We start from the raw sequence: 18,766 nt of genomic DNA, 5'->3' as shown, positions 1-18,766 counted from the left end.
CTATCTGCTGAGAGGCATATTGAGTCCATGGAAGATTTATTTTTTTTCCACAAATATCTGGAAAATGACAAAAACTTTTTTTTTTTTTTTACACAAAGTTGTCATTTAAATTCTATATTTCTCACACAAGCCATAGGTATATGTGGAATTACACCCCAAAATACATTCTGCTACTTCTACTGAGTATGGGGGTACCACATGTGAGACTTTTTAGGAGCCTAGCCACATACAGGAGCCTGAAATCCAATGACCACTTTGAAAGCCTGAAGGTGCGTAACTTCCTCATTTCACTTCCTCACTACCTATTACAGTTTTGAAGGCCCTGAAATGCCAGGATTGCACCAACCCCCCCCCCCCCCCCCAAATTACCCCTTTTTGGAAAGTAGACACCCCAAGGAATTTAAAAAGAGGCATGGTGAGTATTTTGCAGATCTAATAGTATTTTGCAGAAAAAATATGTTTTTGTTTTTTTTCTTCAATTCTCAAAAACTTGTGGCAACAAACGAGATTTGCAAAATACTCACCATGATTCTAATCAAATTCCTTGGGGTGTCTACTTTCCAAAAAGTGTTAATTTGGGGGGGAATATCCTGGTATTTCAGGGCCTCCGAAACTGTGATAGGTAGTCAGGAAGTATAATGAGGAAATAAAGCCCTTTAAAAGCCTGATGGTGCTTATTGGATTTTGGGGTCCTGTACTTGGCTAGACTGCCAAAACGTCGCTCACATGTGGTACCCTCATACTCGGGAGAAGCAGCAGAATGTATTTTGGTGAGTAATTCCACATATACCCATGGCATGTGTGAGCAATAAATCATTTAAGTGACAATTTTGTGTAAAAAAAATAAAATGTTTTTGTTTGTCATTTTCCAAAAACGTGTGGTAAAAAAAATATTCTTCTATTGATTCAACATGCCTCTCAGCAAATAGTTTGGGGCATCTACTTTCCAAAAAGAGGTCGTTTTGGGGGGTGGGGGCATTTTATGCCCAGCATTAGAAGTTTATGCCACATGTCACTCACTCTTCTAATCACCTGAAGACCAAGCCTTTTCTGACACTTTTTGTTCACATGAAAAAAATCTGTATTTTTTGCTAGGAAATTAATTTAAGCCCCAAACATTATGTATATTTTTAAAGCAGACACCCTAGTGAATAAAATGGTGGGTGCTGCAATTTTTTATGTCACATAGTACTTGCGCAGCGATTTTTCAAACGCAATTAAGAAAAAAATACACTTTTTTTACTTTTAATGCACAAAAACACAAAATATTGGCCAATTATTTGGTAAAATATAAAGGATGATGGTATGCCGAGTAAATAGATACCAAACATGACAAGCTTTAAAACTGCACATGCCCCGTGCAATGGCGACAAACTGCATACATTTTTAATATCCATAGGCAAAGTTTTAAAAGCCTTTACAAGCTACCATTTTAGATTTACAGAGGAGGTCTAGTGTTAGAATTAGTGCCCTTGATCTGACGTTTCGTGGCGATACCTCACATGCATGGTGCAACCGCTGTTTCCATACTGGCACAGGGTCAACGCTCACGAAAGCAGCTGCGCGCGTGCATGGGGAGCGAGGGTACTTTTTTTAAGTTATTTTGATTTTTTAATTATTTTTACACTGTCCCCTTCGTTTTTTTTATCACTTTTAATGCTATCACAGGGAATGCAAATATCCCCTAAAACTTCAATGGGCATTGTTCTATATTCTTTTTTGAGAAATCTGGGTTCTATCAGACTCTAGATATCTCCTCTGCCCTTACATTATCTAATCTCACCAAGATCGGTGTGATCAGATGCTTTCCCAATTTACAAATGGCGCTGTTTATATTCGGTGAAACTGAAGTGATGAAATGCTCATAGCTTCCGATATCTTAGGCTATAGAGATGCTCTCCAATCAGCTCTATGGTCAGCTGGCAGAAACACCGGCTGTATTCTCAGTTCCAAGATTGTATAAATGTCTAAATAGTGGCACGCTTGAATAAAAATTGTCCACGTATAAGTGGTACCCCATATGAAAAAAGGATGACACCAAGTCCCAAACTATCTTGCCACTACTCCCCATGTAGTCTGGGCATCCGGGGGGCTCCACGTGACTATCTTTTCCCTTATAAATATGAAACTTATAAGTATAGCCTGTTGTCCTCTCACAGGTCTTCTACATCTTGACCCCAGTTGGTGTGGCAGAGGTAACGTGCGCAAGCCCGGGTAATCTACTGAAAAGATCCAGGGGAGGTCCGCGCATGTCTCCATGGCGTCTGTAGTTGGTGAAGATGGCTGGGACAAGGACCCGGAAGGCAAGGCCGCTGGCGTGCCACGTGGTGTCGCTATAATAACATAAGGATTCCGGCGGCCATTCTCAGGGAAAAAACGATTTATCTCGGTCCTTGGGTCTGGTCCACGGGACACCTGTGTCCCCTTCACCTGCTTATTTTTTGCTGAGAGCATGATAGGTAGTTGTAGCAAAGTTTTGCAGCAGGTAAAGCAGGAGAGTGCGGGAGCTCAGGAGCGATGCATTCTCACTCGGCCATGTCCAGACCACGCCCCCTAACAAATATGTTTATTTATCTTGAAGTGCAGCATGACTCTCTACAATGTTTGCTCATTGAGTAGAGGATGGACTGCTTGAGAAACCAGCACCTGTAGCTGGGGTGTGCACAGACAAGGAATCTGCAGCAGAGAATTTGGATAATTTAGTAAAGAAATAATGTAGCATGGTCCAATCCACAAGAATTGACACATTTGAGGAACCTATATTGTAGTTGCTTGATCACCAGTGGAAAAGATGTGTGAGCCCTCTCTACCCCAGTGTGTATAAACCCGCAGCCACCACAGCAAAGACACCCACTAACCCACTCAGCACCACTGGACAAACACACACTTCTAAAAGTATTTAGTCAGCTGATTAATAGTTGAATAAGAGATGAAAGGAATAGCAAGGATCACTTTCAGGAGACCTAGTATTTGTACTCATGAAAAGGTAATATTAAAATAAATGTGTTATGGTGGACATTGAAGGTAGAAGGTCATTTTGTTCTCAGGAAAAGAGATGTAAAGAACACAAATGAAAAAGATCACAGCAAGTTAATCAAACAACATGCATACAAGGAAGGTAATCCAAAATACTCTCATAGTACCTGGAGACATCTGTGAAAGAGCAGTCACTCTCATCAGACCTACAGAGAAAGTGCAGTGTTAGAAACAGAGCAGGAAATGTTACACAGACAGGGTAAAAGGTTATGATGAAATGATTTATTAGGAATCAGGTAAGAGCGTTAAGTTACTTACTTATCCAGTGCTGCCCCTGGGCTCTGATTACTTGTCAAGCGGGAAAACACATTTTTGTCATTGCGAGGGCGCATAGGTGGTGAGGATGGAGGTGTCAAATCTGGGCACCTGCAATAAAGTTTGGAAAGAAAGTATATGTATTTTTACATATTTATTATGAAAATCCACTTCACTTTATTATAAATATCCAACTCATCCCCAATTAATGATATGTAATTCCATTTTAAATTTAAAAAGAGAGAGTTACCTGGGCTGTCCTCTGTCATAAGATTTTCTACGTGTTAAAGGAGATGTGTTAGGGCCTCGGGATTGCCTAGGACTGAACAGTGATCCAATGTTAAGAGTTACCTCTGGTATAAATAAATACAAATAGTAACTATTATTAGAATATTATTAGAATAAATCACTTTCTTTGCTCTGACTACTCTAAATTGAGTATAATCTGGTTGATCCTTTATATTGCATGTAATTTTCCTTTATCTTAAAGTATAACTAAAGGCAAAATGTTTTTTTTAGTTTTGGATTTTGGATCAGTTTGTATTGCAGTCTGTGTCCCTTCAGGGATTTTCACCCTCTCTATTTGTCCTGTTTACCATTATCATTGAAAGTGAAAGTAAAAGAAAATCCCAAATTTTGGATTGTCCCCAGAAAAGTAATAGAGGGGAAATCTTCAAATGGGAATACTAGTTCTGGTTCCCAAGAAATTCCCCTAATTTGCAGTGATTTCTTCTCACTTCCTGTATGGCTATGGGATGGGAAGTGAAGAGAGATCTCCTCAATGGGACACAGATGGAGAAAAAAAACCTGAAAAGGGGTTATACCTAGGGATGCACGATACTGTTTTTTTATAGGCGAGTAAGAGTACCGATACTTTCGGTCAAGTACTCGCCGATACCGAGTACCGATACTCTGCGATGAGATTTGCATTAATGGACACAAATTGCACTGCAAAGAATAGCATGCGATTTAAGCAGGAATATGATTCCTGTCCAAATCGCATGCAGTTTCCCCACTGCTCCTGTCCTGATTGGTGGGGTGTCCCAATACTTTTGGCAATATACTGTATGTAAAATTTTTGACATCCCCTGCAACAAAATGTCATTTTGGTGAGATACTCCTGAAAGGAAAGCACATTTAAAGGGATGCAGCCCCTGCAGTTTTCCGCAGAGCCCTGCAGGTGCAACAGCTGATTGATAATTACAGTATAAAACCACTCCCATACACATTCACTCTGCACATGGACACAAACAACTTTTTCTTCAGAATACAAAAAGGTAGGAATCTACAACAAAGTTTATTAAAATCTTTGCAATGTATATAGATCATCCAGAGGAGAACTGTAATGGAACGCCTGTTACCCCAATTGGGTGACTCCACTTCCTCACCACTGGGACACAGGACCAAGGTATTATAGCTGGACATTGCACCCAAGACTAGACAAGAATAGCTTAGATACCAAACTGGAACTCTTTATTGAACAGAAAACACATGTTTTTTTACACTCCAGAATTAGGGGCAGTGCCCACAGGAACAATAAATACAAATATACATTAGGATAAAAATCCCACACTGATTAGGTAAGAGCTTGATCACATTATCCTAAACAATGCTGTTCAATGTGTTCAATATACAGAAACCCAGGGCAGCTGTCCGCACACTTCAGACTTTTGCCCAGGTGATCAAGGGTCAAGCTGTCTCTACAGTTAGACAAGACAAATGTAGAGTATGTCAGTAAGCAGGGAGAAACTCACAGCAGGACTTTACTGAGCAAGGTGACCTTGATCATGAAGTGGACACATTCCCATCTGAACCACATTTTGGCAGTGTATGCACCAGGACCATAGAACACTTAGCCTGCTGTATACACTCACCGGCCACTTTATTAGGTACACCTGTTCAATTGCTTGTTAAACATAAATTGCTGATGCTTCACCAGATGTGGTGAAGATAACTTTCTAAAATTCAAACAGAGAATCAGAAAGGGGAAAAGGGGGTTTAAATTACTTTGAACGTGGCATAGATGTTGGTGACAGATGGGCTGGTCTGAGTATTTCAAATACTTCTGATCTACTGGGATTTTCATGCACAACCATCTCTAGTGTTCACAGAGAATTGTCCGAAAAAGAGAAAAACAACAGTGAGTGGCAGCTGTGTGGATAAAAATTCCTTGCTGATGTCAGAGGAGAATGGGCAGACTGGTTTGAGCTGATAGAAAGGCAACAGTAACTCATGTCAATATGGACCAAAATCTCTGAGAAATGTTTCCAACACCTTGTTGAATTTATGTCACAAAGAATTAAGGCAGTTCTGAACAGGGCCAGATCTAGCCAGTATGATATGGAGGTACAGTAAAAAATGTCAGGGGGGCAGGGGATATGAGGTCAACAGAGCAGTGTACAAAAAAGGGAAATAATAGCTGTGTGTACTGGGGGTCAACAGGTCAGAGGATAGGGGTTAGCAGAGCAGAGGGCAGGAATCAGCAGTTTGTAGGGCAGTGTACCAATAGACTTCTGTACAACCAGCCTCTAGGAAAATTTCCACACGACCAGCACCGCCAGTTATAACTTGCAGCACTTACCAGTTCTAAACTTCAAAACATTAACAATAACATATAAAGCCATTTATAACTCTGCCCCAAATTAGATCACCAATCTTGTCTCCAAATATCACCCAAACCGTACTCTCCCCTCCTCACACAACCTCCTACTCTCTAGCTCCCTTGTCTCCTCCTTCCATGCTCATCTTCAGGACTTCTGCAGAGCCTCCTTCATCCTCTGGAACTCTCTGACCCAATTTATCAGATTATCGCCTACTCTGCTCACTTTTAGTCGATCTCTGAAAACCTCTCTTCAGGGAAGCCTATCCTGCCTTCAGCTAATAATGGAATCTTCTCTTCCTCCTACCAGTCCATCCCCCACAGTTATTACCTTTTGTACCACTAGCCCCTCCCTCTTAGATTGTAGCTCCAAGGAGCAGGGCCCTCCTAACCCTCTTGTATTGAACTGTATTGTTGCTGTATTGTCTCCTGTTACAATGGAAAGCGCTGAGCAAACTGTTGGCACTCTATAAATCCTGTATAATAATAAGTCTCTCAGCTGTCAGAACACAATACCTCAGCAGGAGTAATATCCACATCCAGGTCAAATGTGTAGATGTGGGAATCTAGTTTTTTTTTTTTTTGTTCAACCCTGCTGTTGAACAAAAAATGACTAATGTATAGACTGCCTTACTGAGCCTACAATAAGGAAGAATTTCATTAAAACCAGCAACTGTTGAGACAACGAACACCTTGTTCAGGTCTATTTACTGTATATCAATGCATAATGTACACAGTACAGGGGTTAGGTGTAAGTAATAAACAAAACAATATATGGAGAGCAACAGTTAGGATGAGTGCCACATTCACATCAGTGTCCCCAGAGTGCCACCACCTTACACCAGAGTCGGTCAGAGTCTGGCAGAGTGTCCCCTTACATTTAGATTCTGCAAAGTGGCCCTTACATCAGATTCTGGCAGAGTCCTCTTCTTACATCGGAGTTTGGCATAGTAACCCCTTTAAAAATACTTTAACTACCGGTGGGCAGCTGGCAGGAAAAGGCTTACAAAAAGAAATGCCCTTGTTGTTGGCTCTGATCTTTGCATGCACAGTTCCAAAGTGAGCTACTCAATGAACTGCTGGGCTCAGCCTCAACTTGGCCATACCTAAAAAGTGCCATGATGTCACTGCACAGGTGACAGGCATTCGTTTTCTAATTGGCTGGCTGCGGTACTGCCCATGGCAGGGAGGTTTTTATGGCCACTTTTCTCCTGTCTGTGAACATTTATGGACAAGAGAAAAGTGCCTGTTTTATACAAACTGTCTATAAATTTATGGATGGTTGGCAACACAGGACTGCCACTATGATGTTTTGCTTCGTGGCTGCGACAGGAATTATATACTCTGTTGCATTTTGCGGGCACAGTACCTGCTGAACATGAACCATTCGAGTGAATGGAGCACCTCTGCAAGCACCCCACAACTGTGTGCAATGTATGCGGTTCCAGTGCACTAATGTGGGGTTCTAGGGGTTAATGCATGTGGTGAGGAGGTGAAACAACACCTCCTTACTGCCTGCCAAATGCTCTCTGAAGAGCAATGTGAATGCAGATCGCTCTTAAGAGACCAATGCTCATGTAAACAGGCCCCTAAAGCCATTCTGTGGATGGGCAAAAGATTAAAGTAAAAGAGAAATCTTTATTATTTGTTGATATTACTTAAACTTATGTCAGATATGCGTTCATGAGATGTATATCTATTTATTATACACAATGTATTATAAGATTGATTTATGCCGATTGATTGTATACTTACCGGTGTATGTTATATATTTATGGATATATGTTATACAAATTATACATCTTTGCTTGCTGAACTTGCAGAGATCAAGCGGTATTATGTGAACGTAATATCGTTCGATTGGATGCCATGGGTTGGTAGTGCAGATTGTGTACAATATATATAGAGGTAGTATGGCGTCTGACATCCATTCCGCTCCGTGAGGACGTGGAATGACGAAACGCGTAGGGCGGGGATTAATGGATGTGACATTAAGACGTTCCCCAAGGCTGTCGGCTGTTCATCCGCGGTGAGCGGGGCTCGTCCTTTGGTTACTGAAGGCTGTCATTGCTGGTGTCGGCTTAGACACCTTTCTTGTGAGTTTACATCGAGTTTTAAATAAATTTTGCTTCTATAAAACGTACTGCACCATCATGTCCTTTCTTTATCCCTGAGCTTTGCCACATGTTATGGAGAGAGGATGACCATTTGATTGAAAGGTTTTTCATCTGTGCTGGTTGGCTTGCTGCAGAACATTGCTCCCATACTTTGGACGTTCTCCACAGATCATGGCTCCCAGAGCAATAGCGCTTATGCTGATTTATAATTTGATCAGCAAATAGCTATGGTGAGTTTATTCATTTCATTTGGTAATGGATTTAATCACGGTGCTATTGGTTGAACTCAGTATTTTCAGCATTCATTTATTTTTGCATGGTGTTTGGACTTTACTCAGAAAATGTGGACACTATGGTTTATTATGTGATTTAATCATTTTTCACTTATATAATTTTCACTTATAGATCATTTTGAATATTTGTTATTTAATTAGCGCATTCCTATATTCTCTTATTTTTTCACATACCTTCTTTAGGTTAGGTTTGAAGCTTGAGTTTGGTTTGATTTGGTACTTTACTTTATTTTTATATGATTCTAATTCACTGTCGCTGTTTTCTAGCTGGTCTAAAACTGCTTTTGACCTAAAGGGACGCTTTTAGGATGTTCTCAAATTTCCAGGCAGAAAGAACGGTAACAGTACAGGCAGGTCACTGGACAAAGCACTAGGGACAAAACTGAGGTGAAATGGTTTGATACAGTAATGTAATCCTAACAGATTACAATGTATTGTGTGTATGTCATGTTTTTACTTTTTTGAATCTCCCGCTGGTTCTGCCCCTCTGTATCGCAGCGCTCGCAGGGAAGGGAACCCGGGAAGGGAACCTGGGAGACGAATGCCAGGGACAAGGTAAGTTACACTACACACACACTACAGTGTAATCCCGAGTGTGGCTCGGGGTTACCGCTTTTGGTCCTGAAAATTAACACCGAGTCACACTCATGATCACCGCCAGAGAGGTTAAGCCAAAGAAACTGCAAGTACGCACAACATATTAGCATTTCTTCAGACAGGTCTTCATTAGGACAGATTCTCAATTCTCTAAGTCAAGATATTTGCCTTATCAGCTTTCTCAGGCACACTGTGGATCACAGACTAGTGATGCAGTTCTTGAGAGTTGTCACATGTGTGAGACCACCAAGAGAACCTTGCTATCCTTAAATTTAATTTTTGTCCTTTTACTGAGGCTGGACTACTATTCAGGTTGCAGGTCAGTCAGCAACTGGTCAGACCAGCTTTTACCATACTAGAGGATGGCCAAGCTCATCTGCTCAATGTGGGCAGAATCTTGAAAACTTATTTTCAGGCTACTGTGGAGTTCAGAAAGTTAGGATAACTGTTCCTGATTCCTAGAGGGAGAAACAATTTACATGAATCACCAAGGTCATCAGCCAGACTTATAGGACAAACTCTCCTAAAGAATCAGACTGCACACTCAATGAACAGCATACGAATGACCTGGACAACATCATGGATGGTGTAGATTGAGATAATCTGCAAGTCAAAAGCTTTTCTGTCTCAAAACTGTGTAGATTGTGCAGCACACACTAATATTTAATTTGTGCAAAAAGTATTGTCTGCTGATTCTAGGAAAGATTAAAAATTACTGTATCCCATCCAGCCGGTGGCAATAATTTCCCATGTGTGATTCAAGAGATGTCAGGAAAAGGCTACACTGATTACCAACATTTACTGTAGCTTGTATTCTCTGACCATCCCCATGGCATCACAGGACCCCTCCTGGAGTAGAAGTATCTAGCTATGGCTAGTATATGCTAGGATAGGATACATTTTCTAGAAGGTTGACAAGGAGGCAGAGTCAACCCCTGTGACATACCCTAGGTTCACACCTAAGCGGTTTCTGCAGTGTTTTACAGAAATGCAGTACCATCCATTTAACATGATTTCCTAGGGGACATGTTCACACCTGTCTGTTTTCCCTCAGTGCATTTGTTGGAAAGGGTCAGGGACTTTTTTGAATGCAAAAAGTTGCCTTTTTGGTTCTATAGACTTCACTGGAAACGCTGCAGAAAAGCATGTATTGCGTTTTTGCTGCATTTTTGCTGCATTTTAAATCTGCCTAGCAACAAGAAAAATTAAAAAAAAGCAAAATGCATAAAAAATGTGTCAAACTCAACTGCAAAAACGCAATGCAGAAATGGCTCAAACGCAACCTGCATAGGTGTGAACCTAGACTTAAGATGAGTTAGAAAAGGAAAATTATGGTAATCAATTTTCAGTTATGTGTGTATTTGTGATAAACAATGTGCATGCCATCTCTGTATTTGCTGTCAACTTTACTTGTATGCTGGAACCATGCAGTTCAAACATAGCAGAACAAACGTGTGCTTTGGTTTACCAATTAACGTAGGTGAACACTACCCTATTGGATTTAGAAGAGTCGTACTGAGAGAATGCGGATGCTGTCATTTCTGATCCCCTAAAAATGCTAATTGCCCAGATGTTTTTGGCTTAAGTATTTTTGAGAGTCTTTTATCTGGCACAACTGAAAAGTGAACAGCAAATTTAGGATTCCTAATCTGCCTGATAACTCACAATATAATAATGCCCTGAATGGATGCCTTAAAGCAAGACAGCTAGCATTTCAGAAGCAAGACTAGCAATGGCAGTTTATATATCTCTTTAAATGGCATATAGCAATTAGCACCAAACCTGTTCTCAGATTCCAACTACCAAGACAAGCAGCTAAACTTCATTGCTAAACTCTTGAGTAATCCAGCTTGTTTATGTGGGTTACGTGCAAAGCACGAGCTGTTGGTGGGGCTAGAGAACATGTTTGGGAAATGTAGTCATTAGGTCATCGTTTATATTTTTCTTTCCACCCAAATAAATTATTATAGTCCAAAAGGAGTTTACTGTACTTTTTTTTATTTAGTGAAAAATAGTATACTTACCTTCTTTAGCTTTCCTTTCCTAGTGCCTATCCAATCATCTGAATCATGAAAAATGTTATCTGCAAGGAATTACTCCCCATAAGTACACTACCATCAGGACACCAGAAACACCAGGAAACCAGAAAACTGTATATATCAAAATCCAAATTAATTTAGTGCTGTGAACATCAAAATAGTGAAATTACTTAAAAACCCAATAACATGAAAAACAAATAAACTAATTTGTTTAAAAACACCCAGGGCTTAAGTGGAAAAAAAGGAAAATCATCCAATATAAGCAACTTCCAGTGTATTCCACCCAGTGCTTCAGTGCTTACACCTCTCCCCTGCAGGATGAAAATAACCAGATAATCAAGTTTCTCTTATATAAAATACTGAAAATGGTGTACTTTCCGGAAATTTACATTTTCTTTCCTGGTGCCTATACATGGCAGGATACTTTCCCTCCTTTGTCTTGTATCTAATTACAAGAATGGTGATGGAGCAAAGAGCCATGTTGATAAAGGGAGAGAGCAGGGTGACAAGGAGATGCGCTCATCAGTGTGCTGCTTCTCCTTTCACTGTCCAGTCACAGGGTGGGGAGGGGACCTATAAATGAAAGCGAAACTGCAGCAGAGATAGTTCAATTCCCCTCCCCTGCAAGACTGGGCTATGTGACAGAACTGTGTAAGTCTCAGGACTGGATGGACTAATTACAAATCCATTGACAGGTAAAACATCTCTCATATATGCTTTTATACTTTGTATTTAGTTGCTTTTCCGGAGTTCAGATTTAAACACAGTGCATTAAAGTGTTACTAAACCCACAACAGTAAAATCAATCTGTATATGCAGTAAAGCATGCTTGTTATACTCACTATGGAACCTAAGGGGTTAATCCTCTGCACTGTGTAAAAAGGATGTTTGATCTCTTCTCTCCTCCCCTTCTTCCACAGTCCCCAATCCATCTGTTGATAGAACAGAGCCTTGGGGGCAAGCTGCACATGCTCAGTTTGGTGTGTATTGCTAGAAAGTTTTTTTTTCTTGAGAGAGTGCATGTGATTAGCACAAGGCCAATCAGTGCTGTCCAGACAAAGGGTCAGGGGTCCTGCAGCCTCATAGGACAAGCAAAGGATAATGAAAACTCCTACAAGCTTTAACCAGTGCTCTGCCGGACCCTGTTAGAAGTCACAAGCCTGCTCTAACTGCTGATTATTAAAGGTATTTAGCAGTTTATATTTACTAAAATATTTCTATGTTCTGTGTACTGTGGCAGACCAGATATAGTGAATGCAGGGTCATGGGTTTAATAATACTTTAAATTCTGAGTTGACTAGCATATTCAATTGAGTATCATTTTTGTGTTAAGAGAGAATTTTTCTGTGCCTACTTGCCCCACAAGTCATTATTTCTGTTTTTGCTTCAGACTTACAATGTGTTTCCCCGAAGTGGCAGCGTAAAACTGTGTGAGCCTCTGCCCCGCAGCGGACTAGGTGAAAACCCTCCAACATCCTCCAGAATATCAGTCAGGGATGCCAATGACTTGGTGATATTTTTGGTTGAGGCTTCAAGTAAAGGGCTGAGAGATTCTGCAGAGACTGCCTTCACCTGCCATGAAAGGCGAGGTTCTCCCTGTGAAGCAACAAAATATATAACTATAATTCGCATCTTTATAATCTTTATAAAATCACTGAATAAAACAAAACATAAATTTGCATGTTACCTTCCATTTAAAGTCATCATGGCTATTTGATCCTTTCATTGAGAAGGAAAGAGAGGCACTAGGAAAAAATTGAAATTACAGTGAGAGATTAAAAAACAGATTACTTGTTTATTACCTATTTCAGTTACAAAACCCTCTTAGTTTAGCTAAAGGGAGCTAGAGTCCTGATTGTTAGTAAGGAAGGCTGAGTAGTGGCCTGGGTGTGATAGCCAGAAGGTCAAATCTTGGTCAGGAGCTAAGAGGCTTTGCAGGCCAGCCCCCCTAGAATTTCCCCTGCTCTAGGGCTTTGGAGGAAGGCCTTAGAGGCAATGGGTGGATCTGAGGAGTAGCTGGTTGCACTCTTGAGGGGCCTCAGCCAAACCCCAACAGGAGGTTGGAAAGGGGTTGGGCCACCCTTAAACATGGTGGAGCCTGCTCAGTGGCAGGAGAGTTAGAAGGAGAGTTTGGGTGGAAGACATAGAGGAGGATGTGAGGCTGAAGGAAGGAGGCTGCAAGAAGGCCCAGTGCCTACCTGCAGTTCTGGAGCTGGAAGGGAGGAAAGCTCAGAGCTATCCGTCCCGAGAAAGGACCACCTGTATGGCAGGGAAGGAGCGGCCCAGCTGATAGGCCTTGTAGCAGCCACCAACTGACAAGAGGTACAGCAGAAAATCTGATTGAGTACACCTACACCGCCTGGGCAGATAGGGGAAGGAGCACTCTGGTAGGAAACCAGATTAGCCATCTGCCAGTGACTGTTCAACTCTTAAAGTGACAGGAACCGGATCCCTTGTTCAGAGATACCTCCAGATTTCTGGGTAAAGAGAAGTTCATCTAGGGTCTAGGGTGTTACACTAAGGAGATGCTGGCTAGCTCTCCAATAGAGACTGTGCTGCAGAGAAGGCTTGTAACTTCCAGGAAGTTATCCTCAGTTTATCAGGCATCCTGTACACCCCTAACCCTATACCAGTTCAAATCCCCCACATAAAACAACAAAACCAAAGCTCAAGGACTGATTTCACCTGGATGCCACCTTTTGTGAAGATGTGTGATGCCTAGTAGTGCAGGACTATAGGGGGACCTAAATCTTCTAGCAACTCTTAAGGAGCTAGTGCTACAGGTTGTTGAAAATTTAGTGTTTTCCAGACCTAGTCTGAAAAACTACTATTATGTAATGTTAGCAAGCTTCACAGAGTAATCCTTGAGTTTATTTTAATGCTATTTATAACTGATATACCAGAGCTTCTACAATGGCCTGTGGAAAACAAGATCTGTTGGGGATATAGCAGAAACATTTTTTGGAAACCTTACTGAATGTTTGTAAACACTACTAGAGTGGTACAGAGCCACTCTAATTGGTTTTGTACATTGAAACTGTGATTTGAGCTGTCCATGATTTGCAACTCACTGCACACTGTAAGCATTAAATGCTGCAGCAAGTCAGATAACACTTGCCTCATTTTCCGGTTGTAGGACATCCAGCATTATCAAACCCTTTCTTCCCCAGCCTGTCCCTCGCCCACCCTTTTCATTCATCGGATTTCTGTTCTTTTAATAATGGAGGCTCAGTATAGAACACCCAAGGAAAGAGAAGAGTTGGGGATAGCAAAGCTAGCGATGGGGATAGCGAAGTTAAACTTCAGCTTTCAGGGCTGGTTAACACCACAATTTCTGCATTCTGGATGCATTTCTGCATGCATGTTTTTGATGCATTAAGCTGTGTTTTTTTCCCCTCTCTTTCTTTTTTTGTGTATGGAACGCATCTGAAACCACTCAAAAATGCACATGTCATCAGTTGAGAAACTGATGACGTTCATTTTTGAGTGGTTTCAGATGCGTTCCATACACAAAAGAAAGCAACATATTCTACTTTTGTTGACTGTACTGTAATGCCCTACAGTGTTATGAACTAGGGCAATTAGAATCCATGTTAAATACTGTCCATGCAAATCTGATACAGAACAAAACTGGACTGCATCTGGTGTGAACCAGCCCTAAAGATCTACTTCTACACTGGATGTACAGTTTATGTTCCATTTTCTTTGTCGGAACAATAAAAAAGTATTTGCTTAAATATTTATACTGACCTTGGATATAAAATATATAAAATTTCATAAATCCCCTCTATTCTAAGCTGTAATTACAAACACACTTTCATGAACCAGACAGTCATGAACAGTGCTAATCCTTGATAGCATATACTAAGGCTGGCCATACACTATACAATTTTCTGTCCAATTTCTGCCCAATTTCTTTCAGATTTACCTTCAACTATGTAGTGCGAGGGCCTGCCAACAACAATTGAAAGTGTTGTTTAGGTTTGATCCTGTATTATATGTCGTTTGGTAAATCTAAAGCAAAAATCTCAAACAAATTGTATAATGTATGGCCAGCCTAAGGCTGACCATACATTATACAATTTTCTTAAGATTTTTCCTTTAGATTTACCAAAAACCATATAATAGGAGGTCAAACCTAATGACACTTTCAATTGTATCCAATTAGGCAGGCTCTTGCACTACATAGTTGAAGGTAAATCTAAAGGAAATTGGGCAGAAATTGGACAGAAAGTTGTATAATGTATAGCCAGTCTAAGGAGCTGCAGACAATTCAGTCAAGAGGTGTTTATTGACATCTCAGTAAAATGATCACTGGTGAACGGCTTAGCTTTGTCAATACAAAACTAAGAGGCTCTGCTAGAGCTCTGTGAAACCATAATAAATTTCCACTTTTTGTAATTAATATTCTGCTAATTTACACACCTACCTTCCATCGGACATTTGGCTGATTTCTGACACCTCCTCATCTGTGCTAGCATATCCATTCTCTGTAACACAATCAAGCGTATGAAATTAGATTCACACAATCGGCTATATAACACTAAATATATTAAAGTGTATCTAGGGCAGGGTTATCAACACTGTCAGGTTTTTACTGCTGCCTGGCTGTGTCCCCGCTAGGAAGAGTCACCTTTTCCACTCGTTCTACTAATCATTGACACTGGGAATGAAACTAGGAGAAAATAAAAAATTTCAGGCTCTGGCCTAGAAAGGAATAGAGCGGAAGTCTTCCAAGTGGGACATAAGTTACAGTAGGAACTGTCTAATAAATGATTTTCATTACATTCTATTGTGTCCATGAGACAGGAAGGAAGTCTTTTCAATAGGACAAAGAAAAATAGTGACACTGATTTTAACCATCTGTGACTTTATTCAAAACTGAAAAAGTGCCCTGACATGGTGTGAAAAAGGTTTTGAATCACCCAGAGTTCTTATCCAGAAAGGTTGACAGTCTCCAGGATGCTTGTCTCATACAGAGGAAACTGGATTTTCATTTTCCTCAGAGGTTGGTAAAATCTGGTTTGACCTAGGGTTTAGATGCTTTGTATGGACTTGGGAAGGATTAAGTCTGTAATCCATTGTCCAGGTTTTGTGAAGAACCAGCGCAATGATTGTGCAGGTGTGGGCAGGGCTTTTATTAGAGATCTGAGTATGGTTCAGATTTCCACCCAGGCAGGCAGAGTAGTGCAGGCCATAGACGGGGTGAAAACCGGCCATTTGTTTAACAAAAAAAGGAAAAATTGGTCGTTCAATAGGCCGACGTTACCACCAACAGTAAAAAAAATCGACCGATTTTCTTCCCGTCTACAGCCGGCATTTAATTACTTCTGTCCCTGCAGAGAGCCCCGCTATTATATTTGACATTAAAAAGTATTGCAGTTGCAACATTGTATCTATTTGTATCCATTTCGGATACAGATGGGGTTTTTTCAGATACAAATAGATACATTGTTGCAACCGCAATACTTATTAATGTCAAATATAATAGCGGACTGGAATTCTTCTTCTTTCTCTTCTTCTTCCTCCTCTTCCTCTTCTTTTTCTTGCAGGTCACGGCTCATGTGCAGATTTTTTATCGATAAGAAGATCGACGGATTTCCCCATCATTGCTGTGAAAATCGGCCGATCGGCAAAATCAGCCGATTTTTTTCCAACTTTACTGATCAAAAAAATCTGACAAAATCCAGAAAAACGGCCGACCAATTAACCCATTAACTGTGCGAAAATCGAGCCGATTTTTTTTTCGGATGAAAAATCGGCTGATTTTCAACCCATCTATGGCCTGCATAGGTCTCTGCCCAGTAATCAGGAATGCTCCACCTAGCAGACAGGTGGAAACCAGTGTAGCAGCGAGTTGTAAGAGGCATGTATCACAACTGTGTGATTGTCTGGAGGAGACAGACGAGGGCCTTAGGATTGAGGCCAGAGCAGCAGTGCTACAAGTGTATACCAGGAGGCTGATGAATATTTGTTTTGTGTCTGAGAAATGCTTAAAAACCCATTTGAGGGAATGTCGCGTTGAACTGAAACTTTGGATTATTAAAATTGGGCAAAAAATACCCTGAGACATCATGCGTAAAAATGCTGCTTTTATAGGTGTACACTATAATATATATATATATATATATATATATGCACACACACAATTTTATTTTAAACACCTCTAACTGCAAAGGCAATTCTTTGGCAGCCTTTGGCAGGCCATGTATGGCCATGCAGATCAGGCATATAGATCAGTATTTTAAGAGCAGCTTTTAAAGGAATTTCGAAGCATAATTTAGATGCATTCAGGTATAAATGTGCATAAATGTACAACTATGGGTGTTAATGTATTCCAGTGGCCAGAATATATATATATATATATACATATATATACAGTTGCAAGAAAAAGTATGTGAACCCCTTGGGATTACGTGGAGTTTTGCAAGAATTGGGCATAAAATGTGCTCTGAACGTCATCTAAGTCACAACAATAGAAGAACACAGTCTGCTGAACATAATACTACACAAACATTAGATGTTGCCATGGTTTAATTACACATAACATGTAAACATTCACAGTGCAGGAAGGAAAAAGTATGTGAACCTTTGGACTTAATAACTGGTTGACCCTCCTTTGGCAGCAATAACCTCAACCAAACCTTTCCTGTAGTTGCAGATCAGACCTGCAAAATGATCTGGAGTAATTTTGGACCACTCCTCTTCACAAAACTGTTTCAGTGTAGCAATATTCTTGGGATGTCTGGTGTGAATCGCTCTCTTAAGGTCATGCCACAGCATTTCAATCGGGTTGAGGTCAGGACTCTGACTGGGCCACTCCAGAAGGCGTATTCTGTGCTGTTGCAGCCATTGTTTTGTTGAATTACTTGTATGCTTTGGGTCATTGTCCTGTTGCATCATCCATCCTCTGCGGAGCTTCAGTTGGCAGACAGATGGTCGTACATTTTCCTGCAAAATGTCTTGATAAACTCTGGAATTCATTTTCCCATCAATGGCAACAATCCGTCCAGGCCCTGAGGCAGCAAAGCAGCCCCAAACCATGATGCTCCCTCCGCCATGTTTTACAGTGGGGATGAGGTTTGGATGTTGGTGTGCTGTGCCTTTTTTTCTCCACACATAGTGTTGTGTGTTCTTCCCAAACAACTCAATCTTGGTTTCATCTGTCCACAGTATATTTTGCCAGTAGTGCTGTGGAACATCCAGGTGCTCTTTTGCAAACTTCAAACGTGCTGCAATATTCTTTTTGGACAGCAATGGCTTCCTCCGTGGTGTCCTCCCATGTACTCCATTCTTGTTTAATGTTTTCCTTATTGTAGATGTGTCAACAAAAATGTTAGCATGTGCCAGAGATTTCTGTAGGTTAAAGACCCTCTGGGACTCACGCTCTGGGATTCTTCTTTACCTCATGCAGCATTCTTCTTTACCTCATGCGCTGTGCTCTTGCAGTCATTTTTACAGGACGACCACGCCTAGGGAGAGTAGCAACAGTGCTAAACTTTCTCCATTTGTACACAGTCTGTCTTACCGTGGACACATGAACATCAAGGCTTTTGGAGATACTTTTGTAACCCTTTCCAGCTTCATGCAAGTCAACAATTCTTGATCGTAGGTCTTCTGAGAGCTCTTTTCTGCGAGGCATGGTTCACATCAGACAGTGCTTCTTGAAACCAGTAAACCCAAAACAGGTGTGTGTTTTTTAAGGGTAGGACAGCTGTCAGCAACACATCCAATATCACACTTATTGGAGTCAAGGTTTGCTCACTCCTGGCTCCAATTAGCTCTGGGAGAAGTCATTAAGCTAGGGCCTCACATACTTTTTCCTCCCTG

General features: G+C 40.8%; 1 protein-coding gene across 6 annotated transcripts in view; it reads right to left on the bottom strand.

Annotated features, from left to right (window-relative positions):
• Positions 1 to 18,766, bottom strand: part of KIF21B (kinesin family member 21B) — a 400,290-nt gene that overhangs the window by 67,002 nt on the left and 314,522 nt on the right. For 3 of the 6 annotated variants that reach the window (XM_089654112.1, XM_089654107.1, XM_089654109.1), the window contains exons 23-28: positions 15,366 to 15,426; positions 12,624 to 12,681; positions 12,333 to 12,532; positions 3,542 to 3,613; positions 3,295 to 3,402; positions 3,144 to 3,182 (exon numbers count right to left, since the gene is read on the bottom strand). In XM_089654112.1, the coding sequence (XP_089510238.1) occupies positions 3,144 to 3,182; positions 3,295 to 3,402; positions 3,542 to 3,613; positions 12,333 to 12,532; positions 12,624 to 12,681; positions 15,366 to 15,426 (538 nt within the window). The remainder of the gene's footprint in view (positions 1 to 3,143; positions 3,183 to 3,294; positions 3,403 to 3,541; positions 3,614 to 12,332; positions 12,533 to 12,623; positions 12,682 to 15,365; positions 15,427 to 18,766) is intronic. The other 3 variants (XM_089654108.1, XM_089654110.1, XM_089654111.1) reach the window with 3 other exon arrangements.

Source organism: Staurois parvus, unplaced genomic scaffold (assembly GCF_062004578.1).
Source record: "Staurois parvus isolate SC_StPar_1 unplaced genomic scaffold, SC_StPar_1.0 ptg000744l, whole genome shotgun sequence".
Lineage (NCBI taxonomy): Eukaryota > Metazoa > Chordata > Amphibia > Anura > Ranidae > Staurois > Staurois parvus.
Note: the sequence above shows the minus strand (reverse complement) of the source record. Positions and strands in the feature narration are given on the sequence as shown.